This window comes from Oncorhynchus mykiss, chromosome 27, assembly GCF_057628025.1.
Source record: "Oncorhynchus mykiss isolate SJ-2025 chromosome 27, ASM5762802v1, whole genome shotgun sequence".
Classification (NCBI taxonomy): domain Eukaryota; kingdom Metazoa; phylum Chordata; class Actinopteri; order Salmoniformes; family Salmonidae; genus Oncorhynchus; species Oncorhynchus mykiss.
In genome coordinates, this window is record NC_143048.1 from 15,015,523 (window position 1) to 15,039,757 (window position 24,235).

The window sequence follows — 24,235 nt, forward strand, 5'->3', positions numbered from 1 at the left end:
GTGTGTGCATATGTATTCCCCCCCTTTGCTATGAAGCCCCTAAATGAGATCTGGTGCAACCAATTACCTTCAGAAGTCACATTATTAGTTAAATAAAGTCCACTTGTGTGCAATCTAGTGTCACATGATCTGTCACATGATCACAGTATATATACACCTGTTCTGAAATGCCCCAGAGTCTGCAACACCACTAAGCAAGGGGCACCACCAAGCAAGGGGCACCATGAAGACCAAGGTGCTCTCCAAACAGGTCAGGGACAAAGTTGTGGAGAAGTACAGATCAGGGTTGGGTTATAAAAAAATATCAGAAACTTTGAAAATCCCACGGAGCACCATTAAATCCATTTTTAAAAATGGAAAGAATATGGCATCACAACAAACCTGCCAAGAGAGGGCCGCCCACCAAAACTCACGGACCAGGCAAGGAGGGCATTAATCAGAGAGGCAACAAAGAGACCCAAGATAACCCTGAAAGAGCTGCACATTTCTTTCCATAGGACCACATTAAGCCATACACTCCACAGAGCTGGGCTTTACGGAAGAGTGGCCAGAAAAAAGCCATTGCTTAAAGAAAAAAATAAGCAAACACGTTTGGTGTTGGTCAAAAGGCATGTGGGAGACTTCCCAAACATATGGAAAAAGGTACTCTGGTCAGATGAGACTAAAATTGAGGTTTTTGGCCATCAAGGAAAACACTATGTCTGGCGCAAACCCAACATCTCTCATCACCCCGAGAACACCATCCCCACAGTGAAGCATGGTGGTGGCAGCATCATGCTGTGGGGATGTTTTTCATCGGCAGGGACTGGGAAACTGGTCAGAATTGAAGGAATGATGGATGGAGCTGAATGCAGGGGAATTCTTGAGGGAAACCTGTTTCAGCCTCCAGAGATTTGAGACTGGGACGGAGGTTCACCTTCCAGCAGGACAATGATCTTAAGCATACTGCTAAAGCAACACTTGAGTGGTTTAAGGGGAAACATTTAAATGTCTTGGAATAGCCTAGTCAAAGCCCAGACCTCAATCCAATTGAGAATCTGTGGTATGACTTAAAGATTGCTGTACACCAGTGGAACCCATCCAACTTGAAGGAGCTGGAGCAGTTTTGCCTTGATGAATGGGCAAATATCCCATTGGCTAGATGTGCCAAGCTTATAGAGACATACCCCAAGAGACTTGCAGCTGTAATAGCTGTGAAAGGTGGATCTACAAAGTATTGACTTTGGGGGGGAGGGGGGGGGGTGAATAGTTATGCACACTCAAGTTTACTGTGTTTTCTTTTTTTCTTTTTCTTAATAAGTTTTCTTATTTCTTGTTTGTTTCACAGTAAAAAATATTTTGCATCTTCAAAGTGGAAGGCATGTAAATTGTGTTGTGTAAATTAAATGATACAACCCCCCCCCCCCCCCCCCCCCCAAACAAAAAAAATATATACAGTGCCTTGCGAAAGTATTCGGCCCCCTTGAACTTTGAGACCTTTTGCCACATTTCAGGCTTCAAACATAAAGATATAAAACTGTATTTTTTTGTGAATAATCAACAAGTGGGACACAATCATGAAGTGGAACGACATTTATTGGATACTTCAAACTTTTTTAACAAATCAAAAACTGAAAAATTGGGCGTGCAAAATTATTCAGCCCCTTTACTTTCAGTGCAGCAAACTCTCTCCAGAAGTTCAGTGAGGATCTCTGAATGATCCAATGTTGACCTAAATGACTAATGATGATAAATAAAATCCACCTGTGTGTAATCAAGTCTCCGTATAAATGCACCTCCACTGTGATAGTCTCAGAGGTCCGTTAAAAGTGCAGAGAGCATCATGAAGAACAAGGAACACACCAGGCAGGTCCGAGATACTGTTGTGAAGAAGTTTAAAGCCGGATTTGGATACAAAAATATTTCCCAAGCTTTAAACATCCCAAGGAGCACTGTGCAAGCGATAATATTGAAATGGAAGGAGTATCAGACCACTGCAAATCTACCAAGACCTGGCCGTCCCTCTAAACTTTCAGCTCATACAAGGAGAAGACTGATCAGAGATGCAGCCAAGAGGCCCATGATCACTCTGGATGAACTGCAGAGATCTACAGCTGAGGTGGGAGACTCTGTCCATAGGACAACAATCAGTCCTATATTGCACAAATCTGGCCTTTATGGAAGAGTGGCAAGAAGAAAGCCCTTTCTTAAAGATATCCATAAAAAGTGTTGTTTAAAGTTTGCCACAAGACACCTGGGAGACACACCAAACATGTGGAAGAAGGTCAGATGAAACCAAAATTGAACTTTTTGGCAACAATGCAAAACGTTATGTTTGGCGTAAAAGCAACACAGCTCATCACCCTGAACACACCATCCCCACTGTCAAACATGGTGGTGGCAGCATCATGGTTTGGGCCTGCTTTTCTTCAGCAGGGACAGGGAAGATGGTTAAAATTGATGGGAAGATGGATGGAGCCAAATACAGGACCATTCTGGAAGAGAACCTGATGGAGTCTGCAAAAGACCTGAGACTGGGACGGAGATTTGTCTTCCAACAAGACAATGATCCAAAACATAAAGCAAAATCTACAATGGAATGGTTCAAAAATAAACATATCCAGGTGTTAGAATGGCCAAGTCAAAGTCCAGACCTGAATCCAATCGAGAATCTGTGGAAAGAACTGAAAACTGCTGTTCACAAATGCTCTCCATCCAACCTCACTGAGCTCGAAAATAAACATATTCAAAAATAAACATATCCAGGTGTTAGAATGGCCAAGTCAAAGTCCAGACCTGAATCCAATCGAGAATCTGTGGAAAGAACTGAAAACTGCTGTTCACAAATGCTCTCCATCCAACCTCACTGAGCTCGAGCTGTTTTGCAAGGAGGAATGGGAAAAAATGTCAGTCTCTCGATGTGCAAAACTGATAGAGACATACCCCAAGCGACTTACAGCTGTAATCGCAGCAAAAGGTGGAGCTACAAAGTATTAACTTAAGGGGGCTGAATAATTTTGCACGCCCAATTTTTCAGTTTTTGATTTGTTAAAAAAGTTTGAAATATCCAATAAATGTCGTTCCACTTCATGATTGTGTCCCACTTGTTGTTGATTCTTCACAAAAAAATACAGTTTTATATCTTTATGTTTGAAGCCTTAAATGTGGCAAAAGGTCGCAAAGTTCAAGGGGGCCGAATACTTTCGCAAGGCACTGTATATTTTAATTCCAGGTTGTAAGGCAACAAAATTTGAAAAATACCAAGGGGGTGATTACTTTCGCAAGCCACTGTACAGTACAGGGCTATCACAACATTCCTCACCAGGTGACATGAACAAGTAAAAACTCCAAGCCTTAAGTTTGAGATGTGTGGAGCATTCTTCCTTCCTTCCTGCATATCTCCACAGGATGGACAAAGCAATCATGATACTTTCCTATTATGAAGGAACTCATCAAACTCACCTAATGAATCTTACATCTTACATCACCAGTCACTTCCAGCCAGAAGGGGTATTTACATAGTCATCATCATTTCTAGAACCTACTATTTCCTTTTATTGTTGCCTGGCAACATGGTCATGACTTATAGTTGATTATTATTGTTAACAAAAACAGCTACAAAGCTATTGGATGTCATTTGAAGCTTTCAATGTCTAAAACCATCAAATACAGTGGTATATGAGACACCTTTTCTCCCTTAGGAGACTGAAAAGATTTGGCAGGGGTACCCAGATCCTCAAAAAGATCCTCAAAAGGTTCTACAGCTGCACCATAGAGAGCATCCTGACCGGTTGCATCACCTCCTGATATGGAAACTGCCCTGCATCTGACCGTAAGGCACTACAGAGGGTAGTGCGTACGGCCCATCACTGGGGCCAAGCTTCCTGACATCCAGGAAATACAGTTGAAGTCAGAAGTTTACATATACCAGCCAAATACATTTAAACTCAGTTTTTCACAATTCCTGACATTTAATCCTAGTAAAAATTCCCTGTCTTAGGTCAGTTAAGATCACAACTTTATTTTAAGAATGTGAAATGTCACAATAATAGTAGAGAGAATGATTTATTTCAGCTTTTATTTCTTTCATCACATTCCCAGTGGGTCAGAAGTTTACATACACTGTCATGACTCCAACCTAAGTGTATGTAAACTTCCGACTTCCACTGTATATACTAGGCGTTGTCAGAGGAAAGCCCAAAATATTATCAAAACTCATAGACTGATGTCTCTGCTACTGCACGGCAAGTGGTACCGGAGCGCCAAGTCTAGGACCAAAAGTCTCCTTAACAGCTTCTACCCCCCCTCCCCCCCTTTGTTTTTACACTGCTGCTCGCTGTTTATTATCTAGGCATAGTCACTTTACAAATGACCTTGACTATCCTGTACCCCCGCACATTGAGCTCCCTCAATATCTAACCGCTGCGTTCTTCTTACTGTAAGGGCTGCAAAGAAAAGAGAAACAATCATAATTTGCAGCACAAATTTGGTTTGACACAGGGAACAGAATGTTCCGGTTCTATGTTTCCATGACATCAAACTGAGGCTTAACAGGGCTCTTTAGGGGTATTTTTACTGACTGTCAGGCAGCAGGGAGGTGTAGGTATATAGGTCAGAGTGAACAGGCACCTCATATATCAATCACTATGGTGCATGAAATAGATCTTCACTCAGGCCAGCTGTGTTTGGCTCTCCTCCATGTGGCAGGGGAGCTCTGGGAGGGAGTGACTGGGCATGACTGTGTGTTGACTGTGTGTGGATGCTACATACTGTGTGTGGATGCTACATATGATTAACTGTAATGAACAGGATACTGTTCCCATTCTCCCTCTCCCCCTCTCTCTCTATCTCTCTCTCTCTCTCTCTCTTTCTCACACACACACACTCAGTCGTGTACAGCTAACCTTGTGGCGACACACAATTCAGTCCCATTCAAAATCCTATTTTCCCTAACTCATACGCTTACCCTAACCTTAACCCAAAAACCTAACCTTTACCCTAACTCTAAACCTAACCCTAGCTCCTAACACTAACTCTAAAACTAACCCAGCTCCTAACCGTAATTCTAACACTAAAACAGCCAGGTAGATACCCGTGACGTCACGGCGCTATGCAATCCCCTGAGAAACACACCAGCCTCCTCCGCCTGGTATAAATAGAGCACTGCTGACAGCTCACCCCTAAACTCCTCCTCTCATATTTCTCTTCGTCTGCTCTCTCCCTCACTCCTCGCTTTCCCTTTGTCTCTCTCTTACACTGTTACCTCTCTCTCTCTATCTCTCTCTCTCTCTCTCTCTCTCTCTCTCTCTCTCAATTCAATTCAAGGGCTTTATTGGCATGGGAAATATATCTTAACATTGCCAATGCAAGTGAAATAGATAATAAACAAAAGTAAAATAAATAAAACAAATGAACAGTAAACACTCTCTCTATACTCTCTCTCGTTCTCTCTCTGTACTCTTACTTGCTGTCTACCTCTTTCATCCTGTCCAATCTCTCTTTCTCCTCTTTCATCCTCTACCATCTCTCTTTCTCCTCTTTCATCCTCTTCCGTCTCTCCTTCTCTCTTTCATCCTCTCCCGTCTCTCCTTCTCTCTTTCATCCTCTACCATCTCTCTTTCTCCTCTTTCATCCTCTCCCGTCTCTCTTTCTCCTCTTTCTCCTCTCCCGTTTCTCTTTCTCCTCTTTCTCCTCTCCCATCTCTCTTTCTCCTCTTTCATCCTCTCCCGCCTCTCCCGTCTCTCTTTCATCCTCTCCCATCTCTCTTTCTCCTCTTTCATCCTCTCCCATCTCTCTTTCTCCTCTCCCGTCTCTCTTTCTCCTCTTTCTCCTCTTTCATCCTCTCCCGTATCTCTTTCTCCTCTTTCATCCTCTCCCGTCTCTCTTTCTCCTCTTTCATCCTCTCCCATCTCTCTTTCTCCTCTTTCTCCTCTCCCTTCTCTCTTTCTCCTCTTTCTCCTTTCCCTTCTCTCTTTCTCCTCTTTCTTCTCTTCTGTCTCTCTTTCTCCTCTTTCATCCTCTCCCGTCTCTCTTTCATCCTCTCCCTTCTCTCTTTCTCCTCTTTCACCTTTCCCTTCTCTCTTTCTCCTCTTTCTTCTCTCCCGTCTCTCTTTCTCCTCTTTCATATTTAGGCAGCCATATTCTGTGGGTACTTTGTGGGTGATTGTTTCCGTGTCTGTTTCACCACACGGTATTGTTTTGGTTTTTCACGTTTCGTTTATTGTTTTGTACTGTTTCGGTTTATTCATTAAAATCTACTATGGACACTTACCACGCTGCGTTTTGGTCCGATCCCTGCTACACCTCCTCTTCAGACGAAGAGGAGGAAATCAGCCGTGACACTTTCTCTCTTTCATCCTCTCCTGTCTCTCTTTCTCTCTTTCTTTCTTGCACTACCTTGCTCCCTTTCGCTCTCCTTCCCAATAGTTATACCTCTTGATCCTCTCTGTTGTCTGGTAATCTACATGTGGGTTGATTTGGAGGGATTGTGGCCTAATGTGTGGTGATCTATTGGAGGAGTAAGGGATCCTTACATAAGAATGTTTTACAGCATATGTGTGTTATTTATAATGGGGGTTGATTTATCATGCTCATGTCTTTCGGGTTGTGATGATGAAACTCTAGAGCGTGACAAATGAGGAAAGAGGGGAAGAGATAAAGTGAGGGGGGAAAAGAGGAGGGAAGAAGGGAGACATGACACAAGGGCTGGTATTGATACAACAAGACAGGTGTGAGTTTCCCCCTGTGTTTGAAGGTGTTTGTGTGATTTCCATGGATCAGATTTTTAAGCGTGTCCTTTGATGCCACAGACCAGGGGGCTCTGGAGGAAGTGAGTGTGTGAGGGTGGGCCAACGCTTTCATGTGCAGAAATTACATTGATGGAACCTACAATCTATCTGGAATATTAAAGCTGATCTACCTCCACTGAAGTTTTTCCTAATCGAGTCATGTGGCCGGGACAAACTCCTGGCCCTATGAATATTCAATATCCCCCCACCCTGATTGGGTCAGATACAGCAGCCTTACAGTGTGGTAATTGGTCTTTGTCATCTCTCTGGGTGGGTTCTCTTTAGGATTTGAGATTCTATTTTGAAATGTTATTTTCTACTTGATCTCAGCTAAGTTCTGACAGGTGTCAGTCTCTGTCAATCACCCGGACAAAGACAGACTCTGATGGAGTCTGAAATGATCATGCTTTGATCGCAGACTAAAGGAAGTCGACAGGAATCTTTGCCAAAAAGACTTGTTTCTCTTCTAGTTTGTTTGTTTTACCTTTATTTAACTAGGCAAGTCAGTTAAGAACAAATTCTTATTTTCAATGACGGCCTAGGAACAGTGGGTTTAACTGCCTGTTCAGGGGCAGAACGACAGATTTGTACCTTGTCAGCTTGGGAGTTTGAATTTGCAACCTTCCGGTTACTCGTCCAACGCTCTAACCACTAGGCTACCCTGCCGCCCCGTAGTATTAACTCTGTCTATGTAAAGTGGAGCGGTTGTACATTACAATGATCATTGCTTTCACTAGAGAATGTATGTCTGAGATTCAGATGGGACATGATGTTGGCTGTGTCATGAAAGACATGAAAAGGGACTTGCAGTTCGGTCAATAGATCTTCGGTCTAGGCATTCATCAGACCTTCATGACCCACAGAGCACCAATGTTCAGGCTGATGTGTATGTGTGTGTGTGTGTGTGCCTGTGTTCCTGCTTGCGTGCATGTGTGCCTGCGTGCATCATTAGTGGTATACTGACCTGTCGTATTTTACATCTATGCATCCTTTTGCTCCTTAAGAGTTACTGTCCATCGGAGACAAGACCCAGGTCTGTCGGTAGTGAGTGGTTTAACACTCCCTCCTCTGTCTTCCACTTGACGTCTCTAATAACTCACATCTCCGGTCCTGTCTGGTCTGGTCTGGTTTCTGGAACACTGAATCTAATAGAAGAAGCTGCTTGACCTCCAACTGGAATGTTCTGGAATGTTCTCCCAATGTTCCCTTCCAAAGTTCTCTATCACATTTGAGAATGTGTGACTAATGCGGTTCAAATCCAGGTCTCCTGCATGCCCACAAGAATGCTTTAGCCTGCTAAACCAAAGCCTAGGCCAAAAAACACAAGCTGCAGAGGATATTATGTTGAACTGCATGATGGAAAACACTGAGGCTAACATACTGTACCCTATGAGGAAAGACATGTTGTTCTTCTGGTGTCCTACATATAGCTGTTGTGCACAGTGTACTGTAGCCTGTAGCCTGTACTGTAGCCTATAGCCTCTACTGTAGCCTGTACCCTATACTGTAGCATGTACCCTGCACTGTAGCCTGTAGCCTGTACTGTAGCCTGTACTGTAGCCTGTACCCTGTACTGTAGCCTGTAGCCTGTACTGTAGCCTATATTGTAGCCTGTAGCCTGTACAGTAGCCTGTATCCTGTACTGTAGCCTGTAGCCTGTACAGTAGTCTGTAGCCTGTACTGTTGCCTGTAGCCTGCAGCCTGTACTGTAGCCTATGCTGTAGCCTGTACTGTAGCTTGTACTGTAGTCTGTACTCTAGCCTATACCGTAGCCTATACTGTAGCCTGTTCGGCTTTTTTTTACCTGCGTCATGAGATGACACCATCCAGAAAGCATCTTTGTCCCCAGTGTGCTAGGTTTGCTTATGCTCCATCCCTTACAGTTTATTATTTATTTTTTCCCCTCTATATTTAATGGAATCCTGTTCATTCTCGGAGTCACCATCCCAATTCAAATCAAATCAAATTTGTCACATGCGCCTAATACAACAGGTGTTACAGTGAAATGCTTACTTACAAGCCCTTAACCAACAATGCAGTTTTAAGAAAATACCCCCAAAAAAGTAATAGATAAAAGTAACAAATAATTAAAGAGCAGCAATAAAATAACAATAGGAGACTATATACAGGGGGTACCGGTACAGAGTCAATGTGCGGTGGCACCGGTGTTGAGGTAATTGAGGTAATATGTACATGTAGGTATAGTTATTAAAGTGATTATGCATTGATAATAACAGAGAATAGCAGCAGTGTAAAAAAGGGGGGAGGGATAATGCAAATAGTCTGGGTAACCATTTGATTAGATGTTCAGGAGTCTTATGGCTTGTGGGTAGAAGCTGTTTTAGAAGCCTCTTGGACCTAGACTTGGCGCTCAGCTACCGCTTGCCATGCGGTAGCTGAGAGAACAGTTTATGACTAGGGTGGCTGGAGTATTTGCCAATTTTTAGGGCCTTCCTCTGACACAGCCTAGTATAGAGGTACTGGATGGCAGGAAGCTTGGCCCCAATAACGTACTGGGCCATGCACACTACCCTCTGTAGTGCCTTGCGGTTGGAGGCCGAGCAGTTGCCATACCAGGCAGTGATGCAGCTGTAAAACCTTTTGAGGATTTGAAGACCCATGCCAAATCTTTTCAGTCTCCTGAGGAGGATTAGGTTTTGTCGTGCCCTCTTTGCGACTGTCTTGGTGTGCTTGGACCATGTTAGTTTGTTGGTGACGTGACGTGAAGCTCTCAATCTGCTCCACTACAGCCGGCCAATCGATGAGAATGGGGGCGCGCTCGGTCCACCTTTTCCTGTAGTCCACAATCAACTCCTTTGTCTTGATCACGTTGAGGGACAGGTTGTTGTCCTTGCACCACACGGTCAGGTCTCTGACCTCCTCCCTATAGGCTGTCTCATCCTTGTCGGTGATCAGGCCTACCTCTGTTGCATCATCGGCAAACATAATGATGGTGTTAGAGTCGTGTCTGGCCATGCAGTCATGAGTGAACACGGAGTACAGGAGGGGACTGAGCATGCACCCCTGAGGGGCCTCCGTGTTGAGGATCAGGGTGGCGGATGTGTTGTTACCTACCCTTACCACCAAGGGGAGGCCTGTCAGGAAGTCCAGTAACCAGTTGCAGAGGGAGGAGTATAGTCCTAGGGTCCTTAGCTTAGTGATGAGCTTTGTGGGCACTATGGTGTTGAACGCTGAGCTTTTCAATGAATAGCATTCTCACATAGGTGTTTCTTTTGTCCAGGTGGGAAAGGACAGTCTGGAGTGCAATAGAGATTGCATCATCTGTAATAGTCTGTAATTGTTTGCAAGCCCTGCCACATCCGACAAGCATCGGAGCCGGTCTAGTACGATTCGATCTTAGTCCTGTATTGAAGCTTTGCCTGTTTGATGGTTCGTCGGAGGGCATAGCAAGATTTCCTGTAAGCTTCCGTGGTTAGAGCCCTGCTCCTTGAAAGCAGCAGCTCTAACCTTTAGCTCAGTGCGAGTATTGCCTGTAATCCATGGCTTCTGGTTGGGATATGTACTTACATAATTCCACTTACCTGACAGAACAGCTTCATTAGTGTGTGTTTGTTTGTTTGTGTGAGCATGCTTGTGACGTGTGACTGACTGCTTATGCTCCATCCCATAGCAGCCAAAACGAGAGAATCAACAGATTGGTGTGAAGGTAGTTATCAGATTCCACCATGTTGTGCAGGGGAAGACAGGGAGGAGGAGGAGGTAGAGGAGGAGGAGAAGGAGAAGAGGAGGGGAAGGGATGGTTAGCGAGAGCTCTAATGAAGATGGGACAAAACAGCACTAGTGTGAAGGTGGCAGGGGAGTGCTAGAACAACAGCACATCAGCTCTTGTGTTGTACCGAAAAAATGATACATTAATTGGAGAGCATGCTGTGTGTTTACTGGCCATATGGGACCAATGTTGATGACTGAATAGGCCTGATTGTAACTCCTAGAGTTCTGTGATGAATGATGTGGCAGCTCTGTCGATATGAACAGTGAATGCTAGAGGACTCTGGTGAATAGTACTGTAGATTGGTTCTATACAGTGGGATTTTTGTGATGAACGGCTGTGAGGGGGGTGCCCAACTGGAGACTCTCTCTAGCTTGGACTGTTACTCATTTATCCATGCCACACCATCACTCTTAGTTATATATTTAAGCAATAAGGTACAAGGGGGTGTGGTGTATGGGCAATATACCACGACTAAGGGCAGTTCTTGTGCACGACTCAACGAGGAGTGCCTGGATACAGCCCTTAGCCGTGGAATATTGCCCATACACCACACCCACTTGTGCCTTATTGCTTAAATATATAACTCAGAGTGATGGTGTGGCATAGATAAATGAGTCCATATACCACAAACCCCTGAAGTGCCTTATTGCTTAAATATATAAGTCCTAATGATGGTGTGACATTTTTTGTAACCTTTATTTAACTGGGCAAGTCAGTTAAAAACAAATTCTTATTTTAAAGGACGGCCTTGGAACAGTGGGTGAACTGCCTTGTTCAGGGGCAGAACGACAGTTTTTTACAGATTTTAATGCACAAGGACCTCTGCTCCGACAATTAATCCACACATAAAACGGCCAACCGAATCGTTTCTAGTCATCTCTCCGCCTTCCAGGCTTTGGTGATCGCATAGAAGAAGAATGACTTCTATTTTAGCCCTTGGAAACTAGGCGCTCGTTGGCGTGCGAATGCAGTGTGGGTACAATAATTGAATAACATAGATTCCTACATTTATTTTGCGACACGTCGCGTGCGCAAGCATCGCAAAATACATTTAGAAATCCATGTTATTCATGTCCATGTCTACTACGCCAAGGACTTAAATATAACTCCTTTCTATTTCTGACACAGATCCCTCTGAATGTCCTACCTCTCCCATTTCCTCATTGGTTTATAGAAGCAGGTGTCAAACGTGCCATCTCCTCATTGGTTATACCCACGTGGGTGATTGAAAGACGAACTTTGTTGTCGGTTGTCGTGGTAATACAATGAAAGTTTAGATGCTAATCACTATATAAATTCAAAGATGAAAAAGCCTGGAAGGAGGAGAGATGACTTGAAACGATTCAGCTGGCCGTTTTATGTGTGGAGTAGAGGTCCTTGTGCATTTCAGGTAAAATAACAACTCAATGTTTATATCCCAGGACAAATTAGCTAGCAACAGCAAGCTAGCTAAATAGGACAAATTAGCTAGCAAGTGCAAGCTTTTCGACCTGTCCCCAAATTAATGTAATTGGTTCAGAGTTTGTTTTGATATTGTAACCTGCGTGTATGCACGATAGCGTACGATGGCGCACACGCGCAGCCGGTTTGGGTTCCTGATAATGGAATTTATATTTGATGATGGAATGTATATGTTTAAATTAATGATTAGAAAATTCCACCCTGAAACCAAATGAAATTGATTCGAATCATAAATCTATTCTTAATGATGTGTGTAGTTTTAGTCAGAATTAGGGTAAAACAATATATCTGTACAATATATCTTTATAGTATCTTAAACACAGACTGTCTGAGCAGAATTCGGTGCCGACCTGGCTATGAGAGATTTGGAGGAGGGCAGGGAGTACTTCTCACGGTTTCCCTAATCTTTGTCGGCTGGGTAGTGAGTGATACAGTATGTGTGTAGGATACCTGCTGTTTGTGTGTGAAGGTATGTGCGTAAGGAGCCAGTATAAAATGGATGGTTTTGTACAACGGACTGGGACGTCCTCGTGAATAAACATTTTGTCTATTGTAGCTGTGACTCTGTCGGTTTCATTCAACTATAATCTTACAAATTCTGGGTTGCAGACTGAGCAGTTTGATTGAAGTTCAGTTTATGAACATTGATAACATAATTCATGTAACAGTTCCAAAAGACATGTCTGCGTGTCTGCATACAATCATGGATGTGTACATGCATATTCACATTAGATAAAGCCAAATATACAAAAAAAAGTTATTTCAGTGCCTGTGATATGTGGTTGTCCCACCTAGCTATCTTAAGATAAATGAACTAACTGTAAGTCGCTCTGGATAAGAGCGTCTGCTAAATAACTAACATGTAAATGTAATGCCTTGTCTTTTTCTGAAGAAACAACTATAACAATGTAACACTAGCTGTAACACAATGTAACACCACCTCATGTGACTATTCTGCCTACCCACATTTACATTTCTCATTTTCGTCATTTAGCAGAGCGACCAGGGTGGGGAGTAACGTTACATGTTAAGGATTACAAAAAAACTGTAACTGTAATCTGTTACTTTACCATCAACAATATTGTAATCGGGTTACAGATACTTTTGAAAAATTTGATTACTTCTAGGATTATATACATATGAGATGAGTAATGTAGGGTATGTAAACATATAAAAGTGGCTTTGTTTAAAGTGGCTAGGGATACATTACATCAAGATGGCAAGATGCAGTAGATGGTGTAGAGTACAGTATATACATACGAGATGAGTAATGTAGGGTATGTGAACATTATATGAAGTGGCAATGTTTAAAGTGGCTAGTGATACATTTATTACATACATTTTTCCATTATTAAAGTGGCTGGAGTTGAGTCAGTATGTTGGCAGCAGCCACTCAATGTTAGTGATGGCTGTTTAACAGTCTGATTGCCTTGAGATAGAAGCTGTTTTTCAGTCTCTCGGTCCCTGCTTTGATGCACCTGTACTGACCTTGCCTTCTGGCGTTGTGCAGACTTCACTACCCTCTGGAGAGCCTTACGATTATGGGCGGAGCAGTTGCCGTACCAGGCGGTGATACAACCCGACAGGATGCTCTCGATTGTGCATCTGTAAAAGATTGTGAGTGTTTTGGTGACAAGCCAAATTTCTTCAGCCTCCTGAGGTTTGTGTGTTTCAGCCACCACGCTGTTTGTGTGTTTGGAACATTTCAGTTTGTCCGTGATGTGTACGCAGAGGAACTTAAAACTTTCTACCCTCTCCACTACTGTCCCGTCGATGTGGATAGGGGGGTGCTCCCTCTGCTGTTTCCTGAAGTCCATGATCATCTCCTTTGTTTTGTTGACTTGAGTGATTTTGAGGTTATTTTCCTGACACCACTCTCCGAGGGCCCTCACCTCCTCCCTGTAGGCCGTCTCTTCGTTGTTGGTAATCAAGCCTACCACTTTAGTGTCGTCTGCAAACTTGATGATTGAGTTGGAGGCGTGCATGGCCACCCAGTCGTGGGTGAACAGGGAATACAGGAGAGGGCTGAGAACGCAACCTTGTGGGGCCCCAGTGTTGAGGATCAGCGGGGAGGAGATGTTGTTACCTACCCTCACCACCTGGGGGCGGCCCGTCAGGAAGTCCAGGACCCAGTTGCACAGGGCGGGGTCGAGACCCAGGGTCTCGAGCTTGATGACGAGTTTGGAGGGTACTATAGTCTTAAATGCTGAGCTGTAGTCGATGAACAGCAAGATAGGTTAGGGCAGTGTGATTGCGATTGCGTCGTCTGAGGACCTGTTGGGGCGGTAAGCAAATTGGAGTGGGTCTAGGGTGTCAGGTAGGGTGGAGGTGATATGGTCCTTGACTAGTCTCTCAAAGCACTTCATGATGACGGAAGTGAGTGCTAAGGGGGGTTGTCTTTTAGCTCAGATACCTTAGCTTTCTTGGGAACAGGAATGTGGTGAGGCTTTTGGTGCTCAATTTAATTAATGCTCATAAAAATAAAAAAAATCCATAGGCCTAATGGACACATGCTCAAATTCGCACAATGTTGATAGACTTAAATGAGCAATCTGTAGTTGCTATATCCATTTTTGGATTAAATTATATGATAATTTATAAATGCCTCATGAGCTTAGTTCAACCATCACACCCATTGAGAACCCAAAATATAAGCTTTTTTTCTCCAATGTTTGTAAACATTATAAATGAAAACAAACACCTTATAGCCTCATTACATGGTTAAAACTATAATTTTGATATCATGGATGGTCAGTCTTGCATCCATAGCTCTGTCTATTAATCTGGTTGTGTGGTTACATTTCTCCAGACCCATCCCTCCGTTTTTTACCAAAACAGAGATGGGGCGGCCGTTTTGTTATTGTTTCATCTGTGGATTTGCCATTTAAACAGCTGCATATGATGAAGTTATCAAAGTGTCACCAACAAAAAGGTAAACAATAGGCCTATAGCAAATGCAGCACATGGCATACCTTTTCTCGTAAATAGCACTTTTCAGCAGTGCTCAAAGCATGTCATTCCATGAGTGCAGAATTTATTTTTCAACTCGATCAACGTGCACAATTTATTTATTTATTTAACTAGACAAGTCAGTTAAGAGCTTAAGAACAAATTCTTATTTACAATGAAAGCCTACCCCGGCCAAACCCTAATCCGGACGATGCTGGGCCAATTGTGTGCCGCCCTATGGGACTCCCAATCACGGCCGGTTGTGATACAGCCTGGAGTCAAACCAAGGTCTGTAGTGACACCTCTAGCACTGAGATGCAGTGCCTTAGACCGCTGCACCACTTGGGAGGCGATCAGTCCTCCATGACAACAAAATCATAAACAACAGAGTTGGGCTGGCTAATAAGGCCTTATAGTTTTGGGGTTGTGCTCAGGTAAAACAATTTGGCTAATCTATACTTCCATATTTCCAAGTCCTATTCTTGAAGATCAAGGGGTATAACATTTATTGGAATGACTGGAATTCTGAAAGACTTTGGTTATTAATGTAAATATATAATTTAATTGTATTATTATATGTAGTAGAAAGTGATGGGTTAGAAGAAGCCTACATAACCAACCCATAAAGTAAAAGTTAACATCCCATATATGGCCAGCTTATTAAACTTTAACATTGATTAATCCTGCAATAGATGTTGTTCAATTGGTAACATACGTTTTTGTATTTTTCTAATGCCTCTAAAGGGGGGAAGTAATCTAAAAGAAACAGAATGTAATCAGATTACATTACTGAGTTTGGGTAATCCAAAAGTTAAGTCACTGATTACAATTTTGGACAGGTAACTAGTAACTGTAATAGATTACATTTAGAAAGTAACCTACCCAACCCTGAGAGCCACTTACAGTAAATGTGAAGTATGGCAGCAGGAGGAAGCAAGATAGGGAAAATACTGGCATTACTTGGCATTTACTTCAAACTATTGTATAAGTAAGAGTTTTGACAAGTTATACTCTCCCAAGGAGTAAGATACCAACATTCAAAAGCAGTGATTGAGCATGTTTCAAAGTGGAACCAGGAGATCCATTTGGGGGAGAAAAGCTCTCATTCTCAACAGCTGTTTGGAGACATTATAATTGCGTTTTTCCGACCGACCGCTTTACGGCTGATTGAACTATCAGAGAGACAGCCAACTAACTCTCGCTATCAGTGCCTCTGCAGGTGCACAGAAACAATAACATCTTCTCTTGCGTGGAAAATGTGTCTGTGTCCCTGAGGCGCTGTCTGATGAAACTTTTATGTGACAGTCTCATGTCTTTCTGGGTGTTTCTGAGTTATGCTAATAGATGCTAATGTCCTGGGCGCCCCCTCAACAGGAAGGTTGTCAGCAGTACCGGGAGCCATTCAGGAAAATCAAGCAGCGGTGCCTCAGAGATCAGACAATTTATCTGGGATTTGACGAGGGTTGTCAAGGGTTGTCGTTCTTCGTGTCTTTGTCGTCGTAGCTTAGTTGGTAGAGCATGGTGCATGCAATGCCAGAGTTGTGGGTTTGATTCACACAGGGGGCCAGTACGAAATAAAATGTATGCACTCACTACTATAAGTTGCTCTGGATAAGAGTGTCTACTATATGACAAAACATTAAATATGACCCTCAGATGTGTCTATGTACTCTTACTACTTTATTGTCTGTTTCTGTCTCATGTACTTTACACACACAGACACAATGTTTTTTTCATCAAGGCGTATTGCTTTCAGGCTACCTAGCTACTGTAGCTACGGCAACGCGGATATGTCGTTATGAAATGGATACAAAATCATTTGAGACATGAGAGACCATATTGGCTTCACAGATTGTCAGGTAATAACCATGTTCAAGAGAGAATGCTCTTTGTATGAGAAAAACACAACTTTACCGGTCCATGGTTGGGACATTGAGTTGTGTTTGTGTGTTTGCAAGCATGTCGTATTTGTCACTAAGGCATAGGCTTGCCTTACATCTTCCTAAACATTTTACATCTTCCTTAGTGTGGTCCGTGTGCGGTTGAACCAGCTTGCCATTAAACCGCCCCCGCCGGCTGTCCCGTAGCCTCACCCACGGTACAGATGACTCAGCCATAAATATTGACTGCCTGATAAACTGGATGAATTGACCAGGCCCAATTATCAATCATTACAGGCCTGCTGATCCCACTGGCCATCCCACTGGCCAGTCACACTGTTACACCTCTGTCCAATGAGGTGGCCCCGTGGCAGTGGTGTAAAATACTTAAGTGAAAAATACTTTAAAGTACTACTTAAATGTTTTTTTATGTATCTGTACTTTACTATTCATATTTTTGACTACTTTTACTTTACTACATTCCTAAATAAAATAATGTACTTTTTACTCCATACATTTTCCCTGACACCCAAAAGTACTTGTTACATTTTCAGTGCTTAACACTGGGCAGGACAGGAAAGTGGTCCAATTCACTCACTTATCAAGAGAATATCCTTGGTCATACCTACTGCCTCTGATTTGGAGGACTCACTAAACACAAATGCTTTGTTTGTAAATGTCTGCGTGTTGAAGTGTGCCCCTAGCTATCCGTAAATTTAAAAAACAAGAAAATTGTGCCATCTGATTTTCATATTATAAGCAATTTGAAATAATTTATACTTTTACTTTTGATATTTAAGTATACTTTTAAAATTAGATTTACTTTTGATACTTAAGTATATTTAAAACCAAATACTTTTAGACTTTTACTCAAGTAGTATTTTTCTGAGTGACATTTACTTTTACTTTAGTCGTTTTACTCAAGTATGACAATTGGGTACTTTTTCCACAACTGCCCCGTGGTGCTAGTCTCAGACCTGAAAAGATTTGGCCAGGTGTAGCACCAGGACTACCTGGGAGTTTTACCAATCCTGACTCCATATATTGGTACATTAAAACTTTATTATCGTTATACCCTACACACCATCACTTTCATTTATCTCTATGCCATCTATAATTCAGTATGCTTTACTGAATTAATAAATCCTCAGCCTGCGGTGAGAGTTGATATTGAGCTTGTTCATTTTGTTTGCCGTGGTAGTTCTGCTCGGAGACAGCTCTGTCTCATCTACTCCTAAGCAATTCCATAATAAATGGTGTGTATGTGTGTGTGTCTGAGGGGCTGAAGAATGGCCAGCTCATCCCACTTCTTCCACCACCACTTCCCCCACCGCCTCAAATCTCTCTCTCTGTCTCTCTCTTTCTTTCTTTGTATCTCTCTCTCTGTCTCTCTCTCTTTGTCTGTCTCTCTCTCTGTCTTTCTGTCTCTCATGTACACAATAATCTTCTTTCAATATTATTGATCCTTATTCGCTTCAGGACAATTAGCAAGTTGATCATTTTAACTTGTGAAGCAATACATTTTTGCTCTAAAATATCTTTAGATCTTTTTTGTTTGTGGCCCATGTGGGAATATAGTTACAGTGCTTGTTGCGTATGTTGGTTGTTATTGTTCTGTGCCTCTGTGAGCTAATAGACGTGCTAAATCACACCGTTAGCCCTGTCCCTGTGCATATAGGCAGTAGTTGCCTATCAAGAGAAGTAGGCGAGCCAATTGCACCAACAGCTTTACCATTCATACACCCAGAAGAACTGATTCTATTATGTTGGGTGTTATATGATCATATATGCTATATGTTGTCAGTTACATAGGTGACAGAGTTTGTGACAGGTTTCACATGCTATGTTGGTATTGTGTTACGCGTGTGGAACCTTTAGCGATGTTAGCCTACAGTATATACTGTATCCAGCGTAGAGGTCGACATAATATGATTTTTCAACGCCGATACCGATTACAATGAACACTTTTATTTTAACTTAATATAATACATAAATAAAATCAATTTAGTCTCAAATAAATAATGAAACATGTTCAATTTGGTTTAAATAATGCAAAAAAACAGTGTTGGAGAAGAAAGTGAAAGTGCAATATGTGCCATGTAAAAAAGCTAACGTTTAAGTTCCTTGCTCAGAACATGAGAACACATGAAAGCTGGTGGTTCAATATTCCCAGTTAAGAAGTTTTAGGTTGTAGTTGTTATAGATATTATAAGACTATTTCTCTCTATACCATTTGTATTTCATATACCTTTGACTATTGGATGTTCTAATAGGCACTTTAGTATTGCCAGCCTAATCTCGGGAGTTGATAGGCTTGAAGTCCTAAACAGTGCTGTGCTTCAAGCATTGCTAAGAGCTGCTGGCAAACGCAGTAAAGTGCTGTTTGAATGAATGCTTACATGCCTGCTGCTGCCTACCACCGCTCAGTCAGACTGCTCTATCAAATATCAAATCATATACTTAATTATAATATAATAAACACATAGAAATACGAGCCTTTGGTCATTAATATGGTCAAATCCGGAAAATGTCTTTTCGCGCTAGCTGTTCCACCAGAGACTGGGTTCGCGCCCAGGCTCTGTCGCAGCCGGCCGCGACCGGGAGGTCCGTGGGGCGACGCACAATTGGCCTAGCGTCGTCCGGGTTAGGGAGGGTTTGGCTGGTAGGGTTATCCTTGTCTCATCGCGCACCAGCGGCTGGTGGGTCGGGCACAGTGCACGCTAACCAAGGTCTCCAGGTGCACGGTGTTTCCTCCGACAAGTTGGTGTGGCTGGCTTCCGGGTTGGATGTGCGCTGTGTTAACAAGCAGTGCAGCTTGGATGGGTTGTGTTTCGGAGGACGCATGGCTCTCGACCTTCGTCTCTCCCGAGCCCGTACGGGAGTAGCGATGAGACAAGATAGTAACTCATAATTGGATACCACGAAAAAGGGGGTAAAATTAATATTGTTAATATGTTTGTGTATTGATTTTAAGAAAGGCATTGATGTTTATGGTCAGGTACATTATTACAACGAATGCGCTTTTGTTAAATCATCACCCGTTTGGCAAAGTGTAAGTAGGCTGTGATTCAATGATAAATCAACAGGCACCACATTGATTATATGCAATGCAGAACAAGCTAGTTACCCTAGTAATATCATCAACCATGTGTAGTTAACTAGTGATTATGTGAAGATTGATTGTTTTTTATAAGATAAGTTTAATGCTAGCTAACAACTTGGTCCTTTTGATGTTGCACTCACGTAGCAGGTGGTCAGCGTGGTCTGCTCGTGGATTGCAATGTAATCGTCCATAATCGGCATCCAAAAAGGCTGATTACCGATTGTTATGAAAACTTGAAATCAGACCTAATTAATTGGCTATGCCGATTAATTGGTCGACCTGTAATCCAGAGGGAGTGTGGTGCTAGCCGTCAGAGGCAGTTTTCCTAGTGTGTCTTGGTTGCGGTGGCTGGGTCTGTGGGCCGTGCTACAGCTGTGTGACCAGGTCAGCAGTCTATCTGAGGGGTTGTGGAGTGGGCTGTTGGGCCACTGTGCGCCTCCAGCGTAGTGCTCTAAGTGGTTCTGATAGAGACTCATGAGAAAACACTTGAGAGAGTTTAGTGCTAATAAGATGTGAGTCAGTCTTAGGGAAAGCAGGGCTGTTAATGATGCTCTCACACATAGTCTCACAAACAATCTCACACAATCACACACACACTTGGGGATTCTACATGAGTATCATCAGCATGCTGTTCACACACTCTCAGACTTTTGTTCTGTTTCTTTTGCTAATGGGAACTGAGTCACACACACGTTTGAATGGTGTGGCTGCCTGAGGTGGCAGATATCTGGTGCTTCTGGAATTCTGTTGTGGGAAGAAAGATTTTTGACTCCTGTAAGAACCTGTCATGCCCTGGCCATAGAGAGGCTTTTTATTCTCTATTTTGGTTGGCCAGGGTGTGACTAGGGTGGGCGTTCTATGTTCTTTTTTTAATGTTTTTGTTCTGTATTTCTGGTTTTGGCCTGGTATGGTTCCCAATCAGAGGCAGCTGTCAATCGTTGTCTCTGATTGAGAACCATACTTAGGCAGCCTGTTTTCCCACTATGGGTTGTGGGTAGTTATTTTCTGTTTAGTGTGTTTTGCACCTGACGGAGCTGTTTCTGTTGTCTCTTTTGTTCCTTGTTGTATTTAGTGTTCAGTTTATTAAAATAATGATGAACACTTACCACGCTGCATCTTGGTCCTCACCTTCCACCAACGGTGGTTACAGAACCATTCCTCACACATAACAAAAGCAAGGGTCATATTCATTGAAGGCACACTCAATGACAACTTTTTGCAACGGAAAACAAAAAGTGTTTATTTTTAGACAAGTTCAGATGTCTCTTCTTGTTTCAGTCCGTTTTCCATTAGGTGCATAATGAATATTACCAATGAGTCCTGGACTGGAGTCAACATGGCGTTTAATTTTTTTTTTACATTTCACCTTTATTTAACCAGGTAGGCCAGTTAAGAATAAGTTCTTATTTACAACTGCGACCTGGCCAAGATAAAGCAAAGCAGTGCGACAAAAACAACACCACAGAGTTACACATAAACAAACGTACAGTCAATAACACAATAGAAACATTTAAACTCAGCAAAAAAAGAAACGTCCTCTCACTGTCAACTGCGTTTATTTTCAGCAAACTTACCATGTGTAAATACTTGTATGAACATAAGATTCAACAACTGACACAAACTGAACAAGTTCCACAGACGTGTGACTAACATAAATGGAATAATGTGTCCCTGAACAAAGGGGGGGGGGGGGGTCAAAATCAAAAGTATCTGGTGTGGCCACCAGCTGCATTAAGTACTGCAGTGCATCTCCTTATGGACTGCACCAGATTTGCCAGTTCTTGCTGTGAGATGTTACCCCAGTCTTCCACCAAGACACCTGCGAGTTCCCAGACATTTCTGGGGGGAATGGCGCTAGCCCTCACCCTCCTATCCAACAGGTCCCAGACGTGCTCAATGGGATTGACGTTCTGTGCGTGACGTTCCTGTCTTGCAGGAAATCACGCACAGAACGAGCAGTATGGCTGGTGGGTCATGTCAGGATGAGCCTGCAGGAAGGGTACCACATGAGGGAGGAGGATGTCTTCAATGACAACAAGCTCAGTCCCATGAGTCTGTGACACACCGCCCAAGACCATAACTGACCCTCCACCTCAATATCGATCCTGCTCCAGAGTACAGGCCTCGATCCTGCTCATTCCTTTTGACGATAAACGACAATACGACCATCACCCCTGGTGAGACAAAACTGTGACTTGTCAGTGAAGAGCACTTTTTGCCAGTCCTGTCTGGTCCAGCAACAGTGGGTTTGTGCCCATGGGTGACGTTGTTGCCGGTGATGTCTGGTGAGGACCTGCTTTACAACAAGCCTACAAGCCCTCAGTCCAGCCTCTTTCAGCCTATTGTGGACAGCCTGAGCACTGATGGAGGGATTGTGCGTTCCTGGTGTAGTTGTTTCCATCCTGTACCTGTCCCGCAGGTGTGATGTTCGGATGTACCGATCCTGTGCAGGTGTTGTTACATGTGGTTTGCCACTGCGAGGACGATCAGCTGTCCGTTCTGTTTCCCTGTAGCGCTGTCTTAGGCGTCTCACAGTACGGACATTGCAATGTATGCCCTGGCCACATCTGCAGTCCTCATGCCTCATTGCAGCATGCCTAAGGCACGTTCACACAGATGGGCAGGGACCCTGGGCATCTTTCTTTTGGTGTTTTTCAGAGTCAGTAGAAAGGCCTCTTTGGTGTCCTAAGTTTTTATAACTGTGACCTTAATTGCCTACCGTCTGTAAGCTGTTAGTGTCTTAACGACCGTTCCACAGGTGCATGTTCAGTCATTGTTTGTAGTTCATTGAACAAGCATGGGAAACAGTGTTTAAACCCTTTACAATGAACAGCTGTGAAGTTATTTGGATTTTTACTAATTATCTTTGAAAGACAGGGTCCTGAAAACGGGATGTTTCTTTTTGTGCTGAGTTTATGTACATTTATGTGCAAATGTAGAAGATTAGGGAAGTAAGACAATAAATAGACCATAGAGGCAAAATAATTACAATTTAGCGTTAACACTGGCGTGATAGATGTGCAGATGATGATGTGCAAGTAGAGATATTGGGGTTCAAAAGAGCAAGAACAAAGATAACAGGATGCAAATTTCTGTTTGAAAAAGATAGCCTTCCAGGATACCCAGGCCAGGTCGATTTGAAAGGCCTGCTCACTGAAGTGTTTTAGGGAGCGTTTGACAGTGGTGAGGGGTGGTCGTTTGACCGCGGATCCATTACGGATGCAGGCAATTAGGCAGTGATATCTGAGATCCTGGTTGAAGACAGCAGAGGTGTATTTAGAGGGCAAGTTTGTCAGGATGATATTTAAGAGGGTGCCCATGGTTACCGATTTAAGGGTTGTACCTGGTAGGCTCCTTGATAGTTTGTGTGAGATTGAGGGCATCTAGCTTAGATTGTAGGATGGCTGGGGTGTAAGCATATCCCAGTTTAGGTCACCTAACAGTATGAACTCTGAAGATATATGGGGGGCAATCAATTCACATTTGGTGTCCAGGGCACAGCTGGGGGTTGAGGGGGGTCTATAACAAGCTGCAACGTTGAGAGACTTGTTTCTGGAAGTGTCGAATTGTCGAATTGTTTGTGCACAGACCTGGATAGTATAACAGAACTCTGCAGGCTATCTCTGTGGTAGATTGCAACTCCGACCCCCTTTGGCAGATCTATCTTGTCAGGAAAAGGTTGTGGTTGGGGATGGTGGCCTTCCTAAGCCAGGATTCAGACACGGCTAGGACATCCGGGTTGACGGAGTGTGCTAAAGCAGTGAATAAAACAAACTTAGGGAGGAGGCTTCTGATGTTAACATGCATGAAACCAAGGCTTTTAAGGTTACAGAAGTCAACAAATGAGAGCGCCTGGGGAATGGGAGTGGTGCTGGGGGCTGCAGGGCCTGCGTTAACCTCTACATCACCAGAGGAACAGAGGAGGAGTAGGATAAGAGTACGGCTAAAGGCTATAAGAACAGGTCCTCTAGTTTGTTCGGAACAGAGAGTAAAAGGAGCAGATTTCTGGGCGTGGAAGAATAGATTCAAGGCATAATGTACAGACAAGGGTATGGTAGGATTTGTGTACAGTGGAGGTAAACCTAGGCATTGAGAGACTATGAGAGAGGTTTTGTCTCTAGAGGCATCAGTTAAGCCAGGTGAGGTCACCACATGTGTGGGGGTGGGACAAAAGGGCTATCTAAGGCATGTTGGGCAGGGCTGGGGGCTTTACAGTGAAATAAGACAATAATCCCTAACCGAAACAGCAATAGACAAGGCATATTAACATTAGGGAGAGGCATGTGTAGCCGAGTGATCATAGGGTCCAATGAGTAGCAATAGGTGAGCCAGGGAGCCGTTT

General features: G+C 43.2%; 1 protein-coding gene across 2 annotated transcripts in view; it reads left to right on the forward strand.

The window, feature by feature from the left end:
- The window catches only part of LOC110507622 (delta and Notch-like epidermal growth factor-related receptor), a 68,137-nt gene that overhangs the window by 12,358 nt on the left and 31,544 nt on the right, over positions 1–24,235 (forward strand). The window contains exon 1 of one of the 2 annotated variants that reach the window (XM_090224524.1): positions 11,710–11,890. The exons of the other annotated variant lie outside the window; for it this stretch is intronic. Coding sequence (XP_090080650.1) covers positions 11,804–11,890 — 87 coding nt within the window. The 5' untranslated portion in view covers positions 11,710–11,803. Of the gene's footprint in view, positions 1–11,709; positions 11,891–24,235 lie in introns of those variants that run through there. 2 annotated transcript variants of the gene reach the window in all.